At 48.3% G+C, this 22,537-nt stretch overlaps 2 protein-coding genes across 13 annotated transcripts in view; one reads left to right on the top strand and one right to left on the bottom strand.

Annotated features, from left to right (window-relative positions):
* Nucleotides 1-660: 660 nt before the first annotated feature.
* Nucleotides 661-21,022, bottom strand: LOC139358356 (uncharacterized). Its single transcript, XM_071078906.1, has 5 exons — nt 20,926-21,022; nt 3,684-4,102; nt 2,151-3,266; nt 1,322-1,407; nt 661-1,233 (listed from the first exon to the last, which is right to left on the bottom strand). Exons 1-4 carry the CDS (start codon nt 21,020-21,022, stop codon nt 1,333-1,335), a joined length of 1,707 nt encoding a protein of 568 aa, XP_070935007.1. The 3' UTR covers nt 661-1,233; nt 1,322-1,332.
* The window catches only part of LOC105486740 (synapse differentiation inducing 1), a 248,122-nt gene continuing 228,077 nt past the window's right edge, over nt 2,493-22,537 (top strand). For 8 of the 12 annotated variants that reach the window (XM_071079748.1, XM_071079747.1, XM_011749784.3 and 5 more), the window contains exon 1: nt 2,493-2,620. The gene's annotated coding sequence lies outside the window, so the exon portion shown is untranslated. Of the gene's footprint in view, nt 2,621-2,708; nt 2,793-2,991; nt 3,101-19,708; nt 19,830-20,733; nt 21,666-22,537 lie in introns of those variants that run through there. The other 4 variants (XM_011749785.3, XM_071079746.1, XM_011749788.3 and 1 more) reach the window with 4 other exon arrangements.

The raw sequence follows: 22,537 nt of genomic DNA on the forward strand, positions 1-22,537 counted from the left end.
TCCCAGGAGTGGGTGACATCCGTCTCTTTACATACACGTCCCGGCCCTGTGAGTTTCTTTTGCAATGAAGTGCAAGGCCCATTTGAATTGCATAAACACTAAGGGGTGTGTGTGTGTGTGTGTGTGTGTGTGTGTGTGTGTGTTGGGGGGGGTGTCAAGAAAAGACAACAGACAAGACACCTGGGGATCTTGCAGCTAAGTGAGCAGCATGGGACAAATAAAAATAATATTATATTTTTAAATCCACTACATTGATTTCATGAATTTTCTTCCTTTTTCTCTCACACTACTGTCTTTCTTCAACAGACATCAATTTCTTGACACCACAATCCAATGTGGTTTGTTTTCAGTAACTATCAGCTGCTAGGTATTTGTTCAGCACTTGGGATGTACCCAGGCAAAGAGATGTGCAAGTATAAAACAAGGGAGCCCACCCTGCAACTGGGAAAGAGGAGTTACATGTTCATTCCAAAACAGAGAAACAATGTAAAAACAGGAAAAAAAAAAAAAAAAAAAAAAAGAAAGAAAGAAAAAAAGTATCCATGCTCAACTCATCAGCTGGGAAAGCCTGTGTGTAAAGTTCTGAAGCCTGAAAACTTTCAAAGAATCAAGGGTATAAAGGGTCCAGAAGAACTCAATACAGGACACAATTGCAAAAGTATTTTCTTCCTTTAATTTCTGCAACCCTCACTTTTGGAGGGAACACAGCCAGCGGTGACCTGGGGCCCCACGGGTTAGGCTGCACTCAACAAGGTGCCTGCTTGCTATATTAGGAAGAGTCCACTTTCAAATTCAAACTGCACCCAGGAGACAAAGGCAAGTCCTGGCTGCAGCCCAGGCAGGTGTTCTCTTGTCAAAACAAAACCTGCCTCAAAAGTCAATTCAGAGACTGGGCAAGTGAAAGAGCAGTGACTTAGAGGCAGGGAACCGAGCTTGAGGCTACTCCTGCACATTGGGTCACTACGGAATCGTAATTACCCTTTTAAAACTTCAATTCCTTCGTCTGATAAATGGGATCAATGACGCTCCACCTCAAATGGGTCTAACAGTATCTGCTCAACCTAATGGCTTAGATGGGAAACTGCTTTATTCAGGAAAGGGCTCCGGAACAGTAAGCTGCTTTACTAAGGTGTGGTGGCATGTTCTTCCAAGTTGAGAAGTTCTGCTAGATGGGAGAAATGAACAGTGCCCGTTTCTGAGTGTTCCAGACTACAGCCTTGCAGCTCCGGAGACCTAAGGGAAGAAACATCAGGCATGTCTCGCGGGGCTGCAGACATGAAGATGGGGATGGAATTCAGGTGATGGTACTGGTTGCACTCACCTGCTCCTCCTTCAAATGCCTCCTTCTGGCACTCTGCATTTCAGCATTCTCTTTGGGCTGTGGAGGCTCCCCAGAAGCCACGTCCCCTGAAAGGAACATAGGAAGGACCTCTTGTTCCCGGCACCACCTTTAACTCCTGCCCCTGCCCACCTGGGGAAGACGCATCGCAATGGTGGGTTACCAGGCAGGAGGGAAGGCTCTAGGAGGGTTGGGAGCCGTGGAACCCTGGAGCTTAAGCTTTTCTGACCACCAGAGAAGGAGACTGCGGTGGCAGGACTGAGGCCTCTGCCTAGTGTTGAAACGGGAGCGCACAGATGCTTTTCCAAATAACTTTTGACCCCCTTTCTGGTAAATCTTTTTTTCAAACTTGATTCTCTATGAAATCTAGACTGCAAACACCACCTCCTCCCCTCCTAGAACGCAGACTGGCTTACCACCGCCCTAGTTTCCTTCCAATTCCAACTGGGGGGGGGGGCCCGCCATGGGCCAACAGCAGGCTAGCTCAGGGCTGAGGGGGTCTCTGGAGTCTGAACTCCGCGCCCGCTTGCTCCTCCATGGCTTAGCTGGTCAGGACTTGAACATTCGCCGGACCCATAAATTGGGTCATTTTGAACCTCAAAACCGAACCGGAGCCTGGGGAGGCCTTTAGGACCGAGGGGAGCCATCCCTTCCTCTAGTCGGGCAGCAAATTCCTGTCCTCCTAGTCCCCCGCAGTTACCCGCCGCCCCCAGCCTCTGTGGCCCTCATTGTCAGACACCGGCCCCGGGCCACCCTCTGGACGGGATCCCCCGCTAGGGCCTCCCTGGTCTGGGGCAAAGTTGGTGGCCACCTTCGCGCGGGCTGCGCCTTCCTCCTCTTCCCTGCCCTCCTCCCCCGGAGCCCGCGCCCGCCTCCTCCAGCACGCGCGTTGCCAGGCTCCGAAAGCTAAGCTGAGCGGCTGGCCCCAGGGCGCCCCTAGCCCAGCCTGCCGGCCAGGCGCGTGCGACGATAGTCTCCCAGCACCCCTTCCTCTCCCGAGAGGACTGGGCTCCGCCCCGGCGCCGCAGCTCCCGACTCCCCGCCGCTCGGGCTGCAGCCGCTGCCCCGCGCCCGGCGCTCGGGGCAGCCGGGGGCGCTGGCGGCTAGCGCAGGGCGGGGAGCGGCGGGGGGAGCGGAGCGGCGCAGAAGGGAGGGCAGAGGAGGAGAGAGCCTGGGAGCGGAGGAGCAGAGGCGGGCGCCGCACCGCCCCGCATGCTCGCTCGCTGGATAGACTCGCGGGCGGCCGCTTGGGCGCACTTGCCGGGTCACCTTGTCCCGGAGGTAAGTCCCGACCTCCAGGCCGCGGGGGCTGGCGGAGGGGCCCGCAGTGGGCGGGGTCGCGGCGGGGACAGCGAGCTGGCAGCGGGAGCGGGAGGCTGCCGGGCGCTGGCGGGTGTCCTAGTCCTGGCTCCGCCTCGGAGCGCGCAGACCCGGCGGCGGCGTGGCGCCCGCGGTAAGTCCGGGTGGTCGCCGGGACGAGACTTGGGAGACACGGGGTCGGCGGGCGGGAGGAAGAGCTGAGCCGGCGGAGAAGATGCTGAGGAAAGGGTCGGTGCTGGCCGGGGCTGCACCTTGGTGCCTTGCCACCCCGGGAGACGCGAAGGGGCTGCTGTGCGAAGTCGATGGGAGCTGCTGAGACCGAGAACTGGGAGCGTAGTGGAGCCAGGCTGCCCAGCAGGGCCAAGGGGGCGCGCGGCGGGCCAAGGCTCTGCGGGTTCGCGCTACCCCTCGGAGTGACCCGAAGGAGACCAGCCGGGGCTGGTGAGCCGGGCGGCCGCGGAGCTGGGGACCTAGGTCTGTTTGGGAATAGGAAGGGAAACAGACTAATCCTCCGAGCGGAGCGGCAGGCAAGGTGCAAGCGCGCTTGGGATGGGGAATCCCGACGGGCAACCGGGGCGGAAGCAGGGACTCCGGGAGCCTCCTTCCTCTAGCCATAGCAAGACCTGCCTTCGAAAGCTGTCTGGCCCCTGGCAGCCGCGACAGCCTGCAGCCCTGGGAGCCAAAGCCCCGGCGCCGAGATGGGAGCGAGCACATACGCTGTTTTGGTTCCAGTTTGAATCTCGCTTTTTCCTAGTCGTGATTTCTGCCTCTTCGTGTGCGCTCTCTGGGCAGTGGGGAGGAAGGAATGGCTCACTAGATGAGTTGGGCACTTTTCTTAGGGAAGGGGCTTTGGTCTCTTTGCGCTTTTTGCAAGACCCTAGTAGAGTGGCTCTGGCAGCCGAGCTTTGAGGAGGCGGCCAGAGGGGCCGTTTGGCATCTCTGAAAGACGAGAGGAAGGAGTCTTCTGGTAGTCTTGTTTTCCTTTGGGGGTTTCCTTGCACGCAGAGGTTTGGGCGCTTGGCACCCCGACTTCAGGTGCGCACAGTCCTCCTGCGACACCAGATGCGCTGGCGCCGCGGCGCTCCTGGCTCGGACCGATGCCTGCGACTTCCCTGGCCATGTCCTGGTGTTTAGTGCAGCAGACACCGGCCGAAGGCTTGGCTGATCGGGGGTGTAGTGGAGGGGAGGGCTGGGCATTACACAGTGGCTCCGTTTTCTGGTTGGAATCAGTTGGTGGGGCGTGCTCGCGCGCGTCTGTGTATCTGTCCGTTCCCCTCCTACAGCCCAGCGTGTTTGGTCTGAGTCCAAAGAAGGAGGTGGTGTGTGTGCTGCGTAGACCTGCGCCTGTGGGGTTAGCAGCCTCATAACAGCCCCTAGAGCCGGCCAACTTCTCAGTGCTAGGCTGCGACCTCAGGGGCCGCCGCGTCGGGGATCGGAAGTGGTCTTCAAAGAGGGGTCTGGGTCTCGAAGTCCTGGCAGCAGCCGAAGTGAAAAGGAGCTGCCAGGAGGCGGGCGGGCAATCTGATGTCCGTTCTGGCGCGGACAGGAAGAAACTGAAGTCGAATTTTTAGATGAATTGCGTGCTGTGTTTGGCGGTGGTGTGGCCCGTTCTTTCGGAGGTCCACACCACAGGTGTGAGGCCTGTGGGCCCTGAGGAAGCGCCCTCCCCTTGTTTTCTCCCTCCCCTCTCTCTCCATCTCTCCACCGCCAGCCCCTTTCTTTGCGAGGAGCAAGCCTGACTTAGTAGCTGATCGGCACCCTCTCTCACCCTGCCCCCGTATCCTGCATGAAAACGGAATCCTCATAATCAAGAGGGCCTTGTTAAAAAAAAGATGGAGAAATCTATTTTTAAACTTTTTTATTATGGAAAATTTCAGTGGTACACAGTGGCAGACAGAGAATAGTGCCCTGAAGCTTTGTGTACCCCCCACCCAGTCACCACCTGCAGTTACCTTTTGTGGAGTTTTGGAGGCCTTATTTGATGAAGTATTTCAAAACTCATTCCAAAATGCTAAGTATTGGATAGTATGTTAATTAGCTCCATTCAGCCATGACACATTGTATACACATATCACAGCATCGCTTTGTACCCCATAAACATATACAATTATAATTTGTTAATGTCTGATAAAATAAACTAATTCATTAAAAATACAAAATTACTTTGATATAAACTTCAAAAAAAAAAAAAATTCCAAACTCACCTCACCTCTAAACACATCCCTCTGTATCTCCAGCTGATGACATTTCATTTTATGTTACCTATCAGAAATGTCAGTTTTTAATAACCCCATTAGAGTATAGGTGATATTAAAATAAAAATGAAGGCCCCCTCCATTCCCATTTTAGAGTAGAAAAGGAAAACCTGCTAACTCTCCTTAAGGCGTACAGGGGCGAGATATTGAAGGAAAGACAAGTCCAGATCTCTGGAAGAGAGACATGTTAGCAATAGGACCAGACTTATCCTAATTCATGCAGGGTGTAAGCATGATTCTGGTTGAGTCATGATAGGCAAGATAATTTTTTTTTGATAAAAACTTTAAAACTCAGTTCAAAAATTATAAGCAATTAATTTCTTCCACATTTAACATTGAGATAAAGGTGCTCTACCAGACTTATTTTTCTCATTAATTTTAAATCATATTTTCTAGGGAGTTATTACTATTATCAGAGAATAGAAAGTTATTTTCTTATGTAAGATTTCTATCTGAGGCACTAGTCAGTGCTATGCTGAGGTTCATGGAGCGTACTGAACATTTCATTGTTTAATTAGAAAATGTTTGGTCGTCCTCCAGGTCACACCTGCTCTGCCCTCTGAAGAGGCTCTGCGCTTGCTGAGATGTGATGTCCAGTGTGACTTTTACTGGCTGGAGAGGTGTGGCACACAGGGAGGCACTGGAGGCAGTGGGAGGGGATGCCCTCCCTCTACCAGCCCCCTCCCATCCTGCACACCTCTGTGCTTTCCTTTATATAAAAGCAGTTCCTAAAAATTGTCAATGACGTTCTGAGAGGAGTCAGTCAGACTTTTGAGTACCTTTATAAAGTGCACTATTTAAAGGCGTCCTTAGTTAACCTCTTGTAAGATGAATAACCATCTTGTAGGTGAGCAGTTTTATGTCCTGTCACCCCATCCCCAAATAAAACCTTGTCTTTTCATGACTCCAGCTTGGCCTGTGCCCCTCACATTGGCCTTTCAGATCCTCATGCACATTGGAAAATGCAGGTTCCATCTCAGAGTGAACGCACTGCTGTGGCTTGTAGTTTGAACAGATGTCACATTATCAGCAAAATTCTTTGAATGAGTGGGTAAAGTGGCAAGGACTGAAGTATGGGGTTTTAATTTGACAACACCAGCAAAACACGGGGGTAAGCGACTGGCACAACAACAGCCTGTTGTATCAGTGGAAAGTTGCATAAGGTCATTTTGGGGCAGTGCATTGACAGAAGTTTTTGGAGCCATAGCTCTTGACTCAGCATCACTACACTAGAGGCATGGTGTCAAAATCTCTACAAAGCAGTACTGAAAACATTAGAGATAGGCTGACCAGGTCTCTAACCACGTCACTGGAATTAGAATAATGAAGTTGGCAGTGGGAGGTTTGAAAAATGTGGTTTCTCAGCATTCTCTATGCAAGATGCCCATTTTGAATGATTCCTAAGAGATCCTAAACTTGTGTTCAGAGAGCAGCTGAAGTAACCCGGGCACCAGCTATGATTCAGTGCCCTCGTGACTGCTTTGCTTACATCCAGGCAGCATATCGGATTGTGCGGAGAGTGGAGGAGGGATGCGCTGGGGAGACAGGTGTGCAGAGTGTCTCCTGTCCCCAGGCTGCTCCCTCTTTCCCCTTGGGCCTTCCCTGAGTGCCATGAGCAGACATAGGCTCCAGAATCTGGAAGGTCCCATTTGTTTTCTCAGAATGCCATGTGAATACAAACTTTACCCAGAGAAACTTTGAGACAATGAAATGTCCTCAATCCAGTGTCTTTTTCATTTAACAAACTGTGACAACATTAACGCTTGGTTTTCAAAATCCTGGAAAGAATATGGTTAAAAAGAAACGATCTCAGAAAAGTGACGTGGTTTGTCTAAGATCATTCAGCTAGCAAGCAGCAGAGCCCAGAGTCTGGAGCCTACAACCTGTCATTGGCAAGGGTGAGGATTGGGACAGTGCGTTTGCACTCACTTGGGGTGGACGGACACATGCACAGGAATGTGCCCAGGGTGCATACATAGCCATGTGGGCTAAAGATTTATGAGAATGTATAGGAAAGGCATGTGAGCAATAGCTTATGAAATTTAGCTTTAACATAACTAAATTTAGATTCATATTACCTTATAAACTTACGTGATGCATTCTCTAAGATGGAAACATTTTTAAAACAGATTACCAACAAACCACCACCCTCCATTTGTAGTATGTGATGATTCAAGATGCAAGCATGATTCAGATAACAAAATGTAAATCTTCTTAAACTATTGTATGATAAATGACCTGTTAAATTACCAAAAACAAAGAAAAATGGAAATTCTAAAGAACAACAACAGATAAGCTTCGGGATCAAAAATAACTGTTAGAACCAAAAATAACAGAACCAGGAAACATTATACACAGGTAGAAAATAATAAAAATAAAAGCTGCTTCCAAAGGCACAACCCAGGGGATAACTTCGCCTGTTTAGTTACGTAAAAATAATTTAAGAGTTCAATTAGCATTATTTCAGAGGCATGGGCCTTTTGCTCTGGAAGTTGCAATCAGTGTTCAGTGTGAAAAACACTTTTTGCTTGGTTTTTAGTTCTTAACTGAATTTTGTGTCAATAAAATTCATTTTTAAATACTGGTGTGGCATTTAGAGAATGAGTCTGAAGGAGAGAGTACTTGTGTGGATTTTAAACTGGGTGTTTCAAAAAGGGCTCACTTAGGGTAAATTTCTATTTTGAACAATTCTTAGGTCTCCAACAAGTTCAGCTGTTATCTATCACTTGACCTCACTGGGCAGGCACTTTCAGATGTTACCTCCATCTGTTACTTCCTTAGGTTTCCTCTCTTTCAGAAAACTCCAGTGCCCAAAACAAAACCAGAAAGCAAACACATTTCAGATCATTCTAACTACAAAAGTTTTATTCCATTGCCTCAACTTTAAACTACAGATCTTTCTGAAAGGGAGATACAGTAATCTTACCTCAAATACATTTGGAACCACCCCCCACGCCCCTGCTTGGAAAAGCAAATAAATGAAGTGTTATAGAAACTCACTCTTCTGTCATGCATACAATAGTCAGTTTTTAACTTCCTCCTATAGGAGGAAGTTGGTCTTCACATGTTGGTGGTACAGACCCTCAGCTGGCGTGGGTCTGAGAGACAGGAGTTTATCCCTGAAGATCCTAATGGGATTAAGTCCTGGGACAGTTTCCCAGTGGAAACCCAGTAGCCATGCTGTGGGGTGGCCTGAGGCATTAGCTTTAGGGTAGACCCCGGGGAAGCCCAATTCATCCTACAAAAGATTGGTACCAATTCCACTGTTAATTATTTGCGGTTTCTAAAAGTGCATTTAATAAAGCCTTTGTGTTTCTGTAGCCAACCTTCATGTCTGACATCTCAGCCTCAGCCCATCACCCATGTGTCTCCTTTATAAGAAACCTTGTTGTTCCGTTGAGTGCCCCATGGGGTAATGGCACAGCACGCGTAGGGCAGTCGAAAGAGTCGAGATGTGATAGGTGGTGTGCGTGGTTTCTGAGATGCTGTCTAAGCGCAGGGACTGGCCTGGGCTGGTAGGCATAGATGATTGACTGTCACAGATTGACTGTAAGAGGCACTCATCTCCTGCAGATCTCCCGTGGAAACCCTGTATTTATGAGGACCTTGGAGAGGACCCTGCACCGGGCAATCCCACCAATCCTAACCCAGTCTTGGAATGCTTTCCGATACCTCTTGCCTCTTTTGGCTTTACTTTTCTCTCCCAATTCCTCACCGTTTCCATAGTGCCTTTGTGACAAGTGGCTCCACAACAAAGAACTATGAGCTGATTAATGTGCATAGTGTCTTTTTTTTTTTTTTTTTTTTTTTAAATGGCGTCTCACTCTGTCACCCAGGCTGGAGTGCAGTGGCACGATCTCAGCTTACTGCAACCTCCACCTCCTGGGTTCAAGCAATTCTTCTGCCTCAACCTCCCAAGTATTTGGGACTACAGGTGCACTCCACCATACCTGGCTAATTTTTCTATTTTTAGTAGAGACAAGGTTTTCACCATGTTGGCCAGGCTAGTCTCGAACTCCTGACCTCAAGTGATCTGCCCTCTTAGCTTCCCAAAGAGCTGGAATTACAGGCATGAACCACTGTGCCCAGCTTAATGTGCATAGTATCTTAACAGGTTTTTTCTTATATACTAAACCTAGAGATACAGCTCATTCATTTCAGTACTCTAATAATAGTTTAGTGCTCTAAATTCCCTCACAAAAACAGGTTTTTGTTGAAAGCTAACTTTGAGTCAAGGGAAATAATCTTCTTTGTTATTTCTAAGTTTATTCTCTGCCCTTCATTCTTATCCTGACCTTTAAAAGCTGTGGATATTGGCCGAGTGCGGTGTCTCACGCCTGTAATCCCAGCACTTTGGGAGGCTAAGGCGGGCAGATCACTTGAGGTCAGGAGTTCAAGACCAATCTGACTAACATGGTGAAACCCCATCTCTACTAAAAATAACAAAAAATTAGCTGGGCTTGGTGGCAGGCACCCCTAGTCCCAGGTACTCAGGAGGCTGAGGCAGGAGAATGGCGTGAACCCGGGAAGCGGAGTTTGCAGTGAGCTGAGATCCGAGTTCGTGCCACTACACTCCAGCCTGGGTGACAGAGCGAGACTCCATCTCAAAAAAAAAAAAACAAAAAAACTGTGGATATTATATTAAGTATCACACCTTCACACAGTCCATTGTTTTCACTTTGTTCACAATGGGATCACTAACTGGAAGCCTCTCCTAACTGGTCTGGACTTGGCAAGGACCCTACAGCCTGCAGCACAGCTGTCTATCCCACTCAAGTGGCCTGGAACAAGGAGGGTCATTTGTCCAGCTGCATTTCTGTCCTGCTGCCATCCGCTCATCCGCTGTGGCCCTGCTCGTGTGGGTCCTCTTGTGTAAGATTCATTGGTACACTTGCTAATCTGAATGTTCTGGGTGTAGCTGTATTAGCTGTGAATCGGAGCCCTGGATGTATTTGAGGACATCACAATCTATTTTAGAACCATAGAGATGAAATGTATCTCTTGACTCAATATGTGCAGAATTCGGTAGCTTCCTTCCTTGCCTATTGCTAGACCTCGAATTTCTGATTTGCCACATACCTTTCCAGGAAAAACATGCGTCACACTCTTGGGACACAAAAAGAGTTTGCATCCCTAATCCCAGCAACGATTCTGTCTGTTGCTCTTCACATGCCTACAGGGCAAAGTGGCACAGGGCTGCTCAGTGAGTGCTGGGGTGACCAGGTGGCCCTACCGTCTCACCATTGGTGTTGGGCCATAGCCCGTCCTCAAACACTGTTTTTTTTGTTTTGTTTTGTTTTGTTTTAACCAGAGCAGGGCCACATGGGCACCTCCCTCCTCCCTAAGCTCTCCTGCATCCCATTGATTGTCTGCAGTCACCCATCTGTCCCACCCAGAGTCTGGCACTGCAGTCACCAGCTAGTCTATTCTACTACTTCAGCCTTGCCCCAGGTGCACCTGGGACTGTAGCACTCAGACTCACAGACAGTGGGAGCAAAGGGCTTCCTAATGGTCTCTGGATCAGAGAGCCAAGCTGTAAACCATCTGTGACTGCCCTGCCTCCCCATCATCTTGTCCTCCAGTGATTGCAATGCCCTGGATACCTGCAGAGGTTACTGAGGGGATGGGGTACACTGCACCTCACTGTCCCTGGCTCCAGTGTGTCCTGGACATTATGCAGAGGGCCAGGTCAGTGCATGGAAGTGGGGTAGGGAGAGCCATGGCTCTGGGAGATACTTGCCCTTCAGGGGACACTGAGGCTGGGGTGTGATGGAGTGCAATGGAGGGGCTGATGGAGAGCCCAGCATTGGTCAAAGGATGGACCTCAGTCACTAGCACTTCTACACTGTTATAGATATTCCAAACTCCAGGCGTTTCTGACCTGTCTGGACCTAAGACACAGGCAAGGGCTTCCAGCATTACTGACCTCAGGATTTGGCTCTGGGCTGGACAAGAACTCCACCCTGCCAGTGGCCAAGCATCCTTTCTTGGTAGAACCAGGTAAGCCCTATGCCTCACCACGGAGCCGCCTGGCTGCTCTAAAAGGGTGGCCCTGCTCTTCAGATCCAGATGAAATAGAGGTGAGCTAAACAATTGTGGGGAAATAAAGGGAGCTCAAACCTAAAGGGTCAGATTAAAGCTGGCAGGACCTGTTTGGATGTTGTCATGAAGGTGATTCAGGAAGACCACCAGCTTCAATTGGTGCCTTGTTGCTTCGGTGTCTCTCTTAAGGACCAGAGTGGCAGCGCCAGGCAGGGCAGGGAGGAACCCTAGGAGGGAAGGCTGGAGACTGAGCTTTGTCTGCTATTCCATGTGACTCCCTCGGCAAGCTCCCTAGATGCCTGTTTGACACTTGGTGGAAAGAAGGGACCCAGAGGGCTTCCCCAACGTGCCATCCAGCCTCTGCATCTCCCAGATGCAGAGCCAGGGCACAGGGACCCAAGTTTTTAGGGCTTGTTTGCTTTTGTATTTGTCTCTAAAGTGCATTTTTTTTCCTCACCCACCGTGCTCAGTTTTCTTGGCATTTCTGGAACCCAGAATACTGTTTGGGACAATGACAGACCCCGTGCACTGTAGACAAATAGATGCAGACAGCTCTGGCTTCCAGCAAGCCCCAAGTAGGACACAACATGATGAGGACGTTTCTCTATCTGTGCTTTTCGGTGGTTTCCTGGGAGGAGAGCACCACAGCCAGTCAGGGGCACCATGGGCGAGGGGAAGCCCAGGTCCTAGGCCAGGCCAGGAGTCATGCACCTAGAAAAGTCTAGGAGAACAGAAGCCTCCCACAGAACTCCCAGGCAGGCAGAAGGGAAGCCGCATTCCTGTAATGCCAGAGGCCCAGACATTTAGAGAGAACGTCGCATTGAACTCCGCAGGACAGCAGGTCAACTTTTAGACCTCGTGGGCACTGTGTTCTTGTCTTGCTCTCAGCATAAGGCTTTTCCCGGAAGATGAAAATGTTCTTTCTCCTTAGACACTGCCCAGAAATGCTGATCTTCCTGGAATTTCTATTCAGAGCTTGAAATATTACAGAAATGTATATTTGGTGAGTTGGGCTCTGCCAACTGTTTCAGTCGCTCCTTAAGACTAAGTTGGTGCCTAATTAGAGTAAAAACAAAGATGCAAATTGTTTCTTGGGGACCCAAATCAGAGGGTCTCTGTCTCCACCAGAGCCTGGCCCAGCCCTGGAGAGTGACTTGGGAGCCCCGTCTTGACAGGTTCTTCCCTCTCTTCTGAGACCTTCTCCCCAAGCCCTCAGCCTCCTTGGATTCCACCCACCAGACCTTCTCTGTCAGAATGGAGTGGCCCCAGGGGCAGGACTCACTGCTACCAACTGAGCTTTCCTATGTTCACAACTGGCTGCCCTGCATATTTTCCTGTTCCTACCCCTTACCCAACGTCATCTCTGGGAAGTTCTCTGGGGCAGCAGCCTCAGTGAACCCATTCTCTGTCTGCTCCCTCCAGCCCCTTGGGCTTCCCTTTCCATGCCCCTCCCTCTGATAATGATACTTAGTAACCCAGGAATCCACACCAGAAACTCCCTCAGCCCCTGTGCTCCTTCCTCTTCCTCATCACTAGATCTAAGTATTTCCTGCCTCTCTCTTGCATCTTTTCCACCCTTGGCCCTGTATGCACACTCCTCTTTTGCTGGATCATCTCAGTAGCTTCCTGCAAGCTCTCCCTGCCTGCTGCATTGTGCCTCTTGCCTCCAGGACTGCCAGGAGAGTGAGCTGTCTCAAGTGCAGATCCGCCTCTGGGGCCCTCCTCTCGAAGCCCACTACTGGCACAGAACAGGCTTGGGAAAGATACAAGGCAAGGCTGTCCTATCAGTCCCTGTTCACCCTCCAGCCTCATCCCCATTTCTCTAGGTGCCCAGAACACCGAGTTACTCCTGCCCCTGCCATGCACAAGTACATGTGCACACACAAATGCCTGCACACACACACACTCCATGGTCCCACATGTGCACATGCACACACACACACATTACATAGTCCCACACCTCCCCCACCTGCAGTTGGCTGCCTCTTGCCTCTTGCTAATCTCCTCTGAGGTTCAAAGGCTTAGCTTGATCATCACCTCTTCCCAGCATCCTTCCTGCAAGTTCGGCATCCCCGCTTCTAGGTGCCCTTGGCACCTGGGCCCACACCAACACTGGTGTGGCGTTAGCAGAACAATCAAAGATGAAATATCTACAAAAAACTGTCAAGAAATGTGTAAGACCTATATAATGCTATTTCAATCAGAATTCCAATATTATATTGCCTTTTGAGCTTGACAGAATTATTCAAAAGTTCATGAAAGAATAATCAGGCTACAGTACTACATTTTTTTCAGTGAAGAAATGTCCTACCAGATAATAAAACGAAGTGTTCAAATTACATTAATTGACCTCAAATCCATTAGTATGGCTACTGTCAAAAAATCACAGAAAATAACAAGGGTTGGTAAGGATGTTTAGAAATTGGAACCCATGTGCACTACTTGGGGAACTGTGAGAGGATGTAGTTGCTAGGGAAAATAGTGTGGAGGTTCCTCAAAAACACTAAACATAGATTTGCCATATGATCCAGCAGTCCCACTTCTGGGTATATATCCAAAATAATTGAAAGCAGAGTCTTGAAGAGATATGCACATGCCCATTTTGATAGTAACATTATTCACCACAGCTCAAATGTGGAAGCAAGCCAAGTGTCTATCAGCAAATGAGTAGATAAGCAAAATGTGCTAAACACATACAGTGAAATATTGTTCAGCTTTAAAAAGAAAAGAAATTCTGTCATAGGCTACAACATGATGAACCTTGAGGATACTAAGCTTCGTGAAATAAGCCAGAGACAAAAAGGCTCATACGATATGATTTCACTTATATGACATACTGAGAGTTCTCAAACTCAGAGGCAGAAAGTACAATGGTGGTTGTCAGGGTCTGGGGAAGGGGAGATGGGAGTTATTATTTAAAGGGTATAGAGTTGCATACGTGCAAAATGAAAAAGTTCTGGAGAATCCTTGCATAGCAATATGAATATACTTAGCACTACTGAACTCTATACTATGAAATGGTTAAGATTATGTAAATTTTATGGTGTGTGTGTGTGTTTTGCCACAATAAAAAAAAAACACATTAATTGGAAATGTAAGATTCTAGTTACTGGCATGTAGTTAACAGGCTATTCTGATTTTCTACTGTTGCATAACAGACTGCCCCCAAAACTTAGAGTTCATGGATCTGTGTGTCAGGAATTTGAAAGGGCACAGTGGGGACGGCTTATCTCTGCTCCGTGGCTCCTGGGGCCTCAGCTGAGAAGACTCACATGGCTGGGACTGGAGTCTTTGCCCGGGCTGGGCTCACTCAGAGCCTGGACCAGGAGCACCTACACGTGACCTCTCCCTGGGTTTCCTCCCAGCATGGTGTCAGGATGGCCAGACTTCACATGCCGAGGCTTCTGCTCCAAAAGTGAGTGTGAACACGGTCAAGGCTGCACGCTCTCCTGCCCCATCTCCACAGCCACTCTGAGTCAGTGCCGCAGGATTCTATTGATTATAGGCAAGTTTCTAAGCCAGCCCAGAATCAAGGAGGCAAATTAGACTCTACTTTTGAAGGGAGGTGTATGAAAGAATTTATGAACCATACATTCAATCTGCCATGCAGACAAGTAGGTCAGACAGAGAACCCTGACACAGATGCCAGCCCCAAGAGCCTAGTGAATGTGTGGGAGCCGGCGGGGAGAGCTGAATTAGTCAATGTGGAGCACTTTGGAAGTAGGTAGGTGGGCTATAAAGTCAATTTATACCTCCCCATTTCATAAAAAGTTCTGAATGTATTTTAAAAGCATTGATAAATAAGTATTTTAAAAGCATGAATAAATTCAGCCTGAACATCTTACCAGTAATCCCAAGAGAAAAATAATTGATAAAGATTAAATATATGTACACATTCTGTACAACAGGCACTGTAAACAAAATTGAAAAGCATATAATAATCTGGAAACAAACATTTGCAACAAATTAAATGCTTAATAATCTTCCCACAGCAAAGAAGAAAACACAACCTTATTAAAAACTGAGTTCGTGCAATGGAGAAAAAGGTGGGAAGAAGTGGAAATAACTAAGAAACAAATATATGGAAAAACATACGTGCATCTTTTCTTGTTTTTTGGTTTTTGTCGTTGTTGTTTTTTCTGAGATGGAGCCTCACTCTGTCACCCAGGCTGGAGTGCAGTGTCGTGATCTCTGCTCACTGCAACCTCTGCCTCCCAGGTTCAAGTGATTCTCCTGCCTCAGCCTCCTGGGTAGCTGAGATTACAGGTGCATGCCACCACACCTGGCTAATTTTTTCATTTTCAGCAGAGATGGGGTTTCACCATGGTTGGCCAGGCTAGTCTCGAACGCCTGACCTTGTGATGCACCTGCCTTAGCCTCCCAAACTGCTGGGATTACAGGCGTGAGTCACCATGCCTGGCTGTGCATCTTTACTTGTAATGATGAAAACGCACATTGAAGTTAGGGAAGATACATCTTTCCAAAATGACGGCCCAGCCTCAGAGATTCCAGTTGCTCAGTAAAGGCACCTGAGGCAGCTCTTGGGATCTCTGGGGAGGTTGAATCTCTTGTCTTGAAAGTTTCACTGAAAGGTTCACTGAGGTCCTTCCCTTATATCCTTGGCCCCATAACAGAACCATTAAAACATTTCTAAGATACACGCAGAGTATGTGCATCTTGACTTCAAGTAATGAACTGTCAGAAAAAAACTAAATGTCTGTCAAAAGGGGATGGTTAAATATGATGCAGCTATCATGATGTTCTTAAAATAATGATTCCATTATTTTAAATCCCTGGCCCATTGGCCAGGGCTGTGCTGAGTATGTATTTATATGGATCAATGTCCGTGGTAAACTACTAAGGATGGAAAGCTAGAGGTGGTAAACTACTAAGGATGGAAAGCTAGAGGAAAATATGTTAAACATTTGTGTGAATATGTTATTCTCTGGGAGTGAAGTTTAAATATTTATTCAGATAATTCTTGAAAGCTGTTCTCCACATTGTTAATGGTATGTAGTCATGAGCAGTAGAGTGGAAATAGGAACTTCCATGGTTTTAATTTTCTATGCATTGGTATGATTTCAATTCATAAACATAAACATGTTGTTTTTGCCATTTAAAAAAAAAAAAACCTATTTAAACACCTATCTATCCTTCGGAAATAATCAGAGGTCTGGATGTAGTGGTTTGGCTACACGTTCACATTCATACCTGATTGGGGAAGGTGGAAAGCCTGGAGCCTCCTAGAAGTTGAGTGAAGGGTGTCTGTGTCAAGCATGCAATGCACGCTGTGGCTGCAGTGTGATGCAGCGGGAATCCAAGCCATGGGCACTTACACGCATGCAGAGAAAGGTGTGCATGTGTGGGAAGGGACTGCAGGAGACGCCAGTACCACCATGAGTAGCTCCAGGCATGGAGTTACATGTGGATTTCATTTGCTATGTTATGTACTTTCCTGATTTTCAACTTGATCCTTGATTACTGTTTTGATTTGGAAAAAAACCCAAAAGTTTAGAAATTATTTTGTTGCCTCTCTCATTTGACTGAAAATCTGTTTCTTAATCATATTTTATGTTCCCACGTCCTATGCCCAGAGCCTAGCACACATTATGTGCTCAGCCAATGTTTACTCTTCCTGGGCTTCTCCTGGGCACCTCCCTGCCTCTTGAAAGAACGTGCTCTGCATTCCCCCCCAGGACTCCCAGTCTGAGGAGGCCCCTCTCCTCTGAGCATGTGTGTGCATGCTCCTGCCTGTGGCTGGCAGCCTTGGCTCTAAGCCCCACGACAGTGGATACGTTTTCAAGAGTAGTTCATTCACCATGTATTGAGGACTTGCCATTTGCTTGACCTTGTGGCAGACCCCAGAGACAGAGATGAAAGGCTGTGGTCCCTCATGGAAGAAGGGCGTTCAGAGGCCCTGCCTAGTGTGCGAAGCCTCACTTTGCTTGACACGGTGCAAAATGGCGATCCAGGCGCAAAATGGCGATACAGGCAGGCACGGGGGCTGCAGGAGCAGGGGTGCTTCGGCAAGATGCAGCCAAGACTCAGAATGCGAAAGTGACTAGCCTGGAAGAGTAGAAAGAAGGGGTCTTCTCAGCAGAGGGTGCAAGATAGGGCAGAGGTCACAGAGGCCTCTGTGCACCTAGAAGGTGGAAGTTGGATGTGGCTTCAGAATTCAGTCTGCACCAGTGGTGTTTGCTGAGATCCAGGTGCCCACACGAGGAACAACAGATGACGTCAGACGAATTCAAGTACAGTCCTGGCTACCTGTTGCTGCCCAGGTTGCCCCAGAATGTATAGCATGAAAACTGCTGAGGGTTGGGAATATTGGAGGGGTGGGCTGGGCGCATCCAGCCTCATTCTCTCAGGCAGGTGCTGTCAGAATGTATCTGCAGCCAGAAAAGTGGGGGCCTGGGGCTACTGGGGGGTCAGCCGGGTAACTGTAACTTCTGGTGTGCTGCACGTGGTCTCCCCACATGAACGACATTGGCCTTTCTCACAGCATGGCAGCCTTGAGGTATTAAACTTCGTAAGAGGAAGGCCAAGGCTCCGATTTGAGTGTTCTAGTAAAAGACAGGTTGCATGATCTTTTCTGACCTAGCCTCAGAGGTCACACTCCTTCTATTCAGGGTGAGTCTCAAATCCACCTGGGTTCAAGGGGAGGGAGCAGAGACCCCACGTTTCACTGAGAGGAGTATCAGGGCCACATCCAGGAATAGATGTGGGATGGGAAGTAGTGTTGTGTCCACCTTTAGAAAAGATGATCTGACACAGATACTGAAAAACAAAATACTCCAATTACTTGCTCTACACACAGTAGGTCTTTAGATCACAAAATAATGAAAAGTAGAGCCTTTTCTTACTAGAAATTCATCTAGATCTATTTGTTTAATACATGGATTTTCTGGAGTGCTATGGTTTGAGTATGAATTATTTATTCCCACCAAAACTCATGTTGAAATGTGATCCCCAGTGTGGCAGTGTTTGGAGGTGGGGCCTAGTGGGAGGTGTTTGGGTCATGGGGGCAGATTCCTCATGAATGGCTTGGTGCTATTCTTGAAGTGGTGAGTTCTTTCTTCCTTGAGGCTGGATTAGCGCTCCAGCCAGAGCAGGTTGTTATAAAGAGGGTTCCTCCTTCTGTTTGGTCTCTTTCCCTGCGTTTACGCTTCCCTTTTGACCATCTCCGCCATGTTATGATGCAGCACAAAAGCCCTTACCAGAAGCCAGGGCCATGGCCTTGAACTGAGCTAAATAAACCTCTTGCCTTTATAAATTACTCAGTCTCAGATATTCTGTTACAGCAACACAAAACAGACTAAGACACATAGTCTTAATTATTTTCCATTGTCTGTATAAATTCTTAGTGTGTCAACTTGTTCTTTAAAAGTATATTCTAGAGTGTGGTGCTATACTTGAGTCCATAATGCAGAATCTGGGACATAGATTTATAGCACCCATTTTGTCCATTAGATGGATGCGTTCGTCATTACATAAGGGAATTACAGGTCTTTGGAATTTTGTTCAATTCCGTCTCTCTCCAACGTTTTCACTAAAAAGACAGAGAGGAAAAGTGGGAAAAATTTTGAAGTTTCAGGTCCTTGTAGATCAGTGACTTCTCCAGACTTATGCAGAAATCAGTGGCAAAGCTAATTTCGATATAATTTGGATACAGTTTTTTTTTATTGCCTTCTTGTTTTCTTTATTTCGTACGGTAATATCTCCTTTAAAGAAAGAGCCCTTTTAGCAAGTGTGTGTATACAACATAGAAATGGTACCACAACAAATGACAGAAGACTGAACATGGCTGAGTGTTATTTAGGAGCTGAACAATGGAGTTTTCCATACCTGGAAGAGTCTGGAAGCAGGAGCTACTGACTCAGCAGCTCAGTGCGGTTGGAGCTGGATCTGTATAGTCCTTGTGGTCTTTCCTGGCTCCCAGATGGCTGCTACTGCCCCCGATATCACATATGAGGTCAAGACAAGAAGTGAAAAAGGTGGACAGAGACCCCCCAGGAGACATCTTTGGCCCAAGCTGTGTCTCATGGCCACCCTTGGTAATAAAGTATGGGGTACACGTGAGGATTTCATGAGAACTTAACTCTTCCAACCTCCAGGTGAAGGTGGGCAGGGTGAAGCATTGACATTCAGCAGTGGGTCCTCCACTCAGCCAGGGAGTGTCACCCCAGCTGTCAGTGACAGGCGTGCCAAGGCCACATCACAGGGTAGGTGTGGGAAGGGAAGACTGGGTGTATTTATGAAGTCAAAAGAACAGTCAGTGGTTTGCTGGTGGGTGTGAAGTTGGGTGTGGTGTGTGGGCAGGACGGCACAAGAGAGGGCAGGGTGGGTGCTGGAGAGGCAGCAACCCCCATGCCTGGGCTGGGTAGCCAGGTGGAGGCCCTGGGCTGACGCCATTGCTGCTGATCCATAGACTTTGAGCAGCACGGGTCCAGAGTGATTCTCAAGTTTCGCTGCATGTTAGATTCACCTGGGGTTATTTAACAATTGGTTTCTATACAAATAATGTAAAGACCAAAAATTGAGTTTAGTCCATAATATTAAAGAAGCAGCTGAATCAGTTTTGCTTACTGAAATATCTGTTCAAGCACCATTCCTCAAACTCTAATGCACGCACACAACACCTGGGGATTTGCAGGCATGCGAGCTCTGGTCCAGTGGGTCACTGGAACCTGAGAGTCTGCATTTCTTTTTTTCTTTCATGTATTTATTTATTTATTTAATTTTTTTTTTTGAGATGGAGTCTCTCTCTGACACCAGACTGGAGTGCAGTGGCATGATCTCAGTTCCCTGAAACCTCCACCTCCGGGGTTCAAGCAATTCTCCTGCCTCAGCCTCCTGAGTGTCTGGGACTACAGGTGCGTGCCAACACGCCCAGCTATTTTTTGTTTTTTTAGTAGAGACCAGGTTTCACCATGTTGGCCAGGATGGTCTCGATCTCCTGACCTCGTGATCCACCTGCCTTGGCCTCCCAAAGTTCTGGGATTACAGGCATAAGCCACCGCGCCAGGCCGAGAGTCTGCATTTCTAACAAGTGCCGGTGATGACAGTGCTGCTCTCCCACAGGACACGCTTTGAGCAGCCAGGGAATCACGGGCCAAGGTTAGCGGGGAGGGTCGGTGGGTGTAGGGTGGGGGTTTGAGAGTAGTTGTCCCTGGCTGGGCCACGGGAGGGAAGAAATGGCTTCAGGTGGAGAAGCTAGCAACACAGAGCTTGCAGACTTTCACTTATGGTTTAATTTGCCTTAAGTAAACTTATGTAACCTGGATTTTGGGTCAAGAAATATAATGCTTAAAATTTGTCTTATGTAACAATATAATAAAAAACAAATTTTTACCATCCTTTTATTTAAACATTTGGAGGTAGAAAATCAGTGCTGTAGTTGGCAACTGCTGTGCTTCTAGGTTTACTGAGGTGAGTGTTGCAAGAGACACAGCAAGAGCCCAGGCTCACAGGGGATGATGGTCCAGATGCCAGCTCTGTCCCTTATAGCCCCATGGCCATGCTGAGTTATCTGCTCTGGTTCCCCCATCTCTAAGTGAGAGTTGAGTGCTATTATCTCAAGAATGTGAGTAATGCCTTGCAAAGGGTCCAGCACACTTTTTTCATACGGTGGGACTAAATAAACGAATCCATGTCCACATGGAAATGCACACAGGTGTGTTTGTGTACATGTGTATGTGTGTGTATAAGTATGCATCAACGCATGCTAATCTTCCTTCCTTCTGGAATATTTGGCCCCTTGTGATGTGTTTGTAACAGGGGCTGCAACACTTCCTCTCATCCTGCTGCACACAGCCCTTGGCACAGTGACATTGCCACAGCTCCCGTCAAGAAGAGGAGGTCCTGGGATCTGGATCTGGACTGAACCCATAACTGTCTTGGAGCACTAGAAGGAAGCAAAAGTGGCGATGGACCCTTTCTGAGGTAGTGCAGCCAGCAGCTGTCACTCACCGCCAGACGCGTCGATGAGGCTGTAGTGTGCCGATCTACTCCAGCTGACTGCGGCTTCATCAGTGACCCCAGGAGAGACCAGCCAAGAATCAAGCATCCCAGCGCAGCTTCGCCTGCCAACCCAGAAAATAAGATGACTGCATTTTAAGCCACCAACTCTTAGGGTGGTTGGTTGCACAGCAAGTAATAACACATAGCTAGAAAAAAATGAGCTAGAAATATCTCTGCATAATACTCTATATTTACACTCAACTCAACAATATAGCCCTTGAGTAAATGTTGGAAGGGAATTCAGCTGGTCATTTATTGCTCCTGCAGAGAGGAAATGTGAGAAATAATTTAGCCGGGATCCTGGCCTTGGTAAAAGGCAAGACACCATTCGAGGCACTGCATCCACAATGAATCAGACATGAGAGGCAAACAGACATTTCCCAATTGTGCACGCATACAAAGTGCTTCACACAGTGCCTTGTGGGGTGCCCCTGCTTCTCTTCAGTGCTCCACGTCTGCTCGTAACTCGCTTAGCTCTCACTACCTGGTGGTGTGCTAGAACAGTGGGAGACCAGCTGGACAAGCCCCAGAGTGAGGAGCAGAGGGAACAGTTCATCCACTTCAAGCCCTTCTGCAGGCTCCAGGCACAAACTGATGAAGGACAGAATTCTTTTGTCCTGCCGGAGCCAGTGGGTGTGAACACCGGAGGAGCCGTCCCCAGGCATCACATTGGCTCCTGCCCAAGAAAGGTGAGTCCCCGTTTGTTCAGCCTTTGCCAAGAACTCTATACCGCAGGGAGGCCCACGGTGTCTCATCGATGAGCTAAGTGGGACCAAGGTGTGAGTGTTTCACAGAACAGAAGTTAAATATGAAAGACTCTTCCTGCCTGGACTCTCAGCTGAAATACCTCTCTGGTATCTGCTGATGTCTTTAATGCCAGGCCTGGTGCCAGAGCATCCCTGGGTGCTTGGAGGAAAGGGACACGCCTCGCTCCACAGCTCTGGAATGGGGCATCAGTCCTGGGGTCAGGATTTTCCTCCTGTTCTATGTGAAAAGCCTCTTCCCCTGTTAGTCATCATTTCCCCGCTGTGACTGAGCCCTGTCCCTTGGTCTTGGCAAGTCTAAGCCCCTGTGGAGGCTGAGATTCCCGCAGGTGTCCTGACCCAGAACTGAACATCCAGCTTCTTTTAGAAGGCAGTGTTCTAGAAATGTGGAGGCCACGTTCCCGTCTGTATGCATGCACGCACACAGACTCATGGGGGCATACAGACACGTGCACACACCATACTCAGACACACAGACACATACATGCACACATACAGTCACATGGACACAGACACTTGTATGCACACTGCCACATAGATACACACGCACACACAGACACAGACATGCATGCACACACATGCTCACAGGGACAAGCACAGTAACATGCAGGCACACACAGACACATGGGCACACAGATATAGATGCATGTGCACACACACAGGCGCATGCATGCATACACAGACATGTGGACACAAGATACAGGTACATGCACACACAGACACGTGGACACACATGCACACACAGACGCATGCACACAGACACATGCAAATACACATGGATGGATGCACAGACACAT

Source organism: Macaca nemestrina, chromosome 15 (assembly GCF_043159975.1).
Source record: "Macaca nemestrina isolate mMacNem1 chromosome 15, mMacNem.hap1, whole genome shotgun sequence".
NCBI lineage: Eukaryota > Metazoa > Chordata > Mammalia > Primates > Cercopithecidae > Macaca > Macaca nemestrina.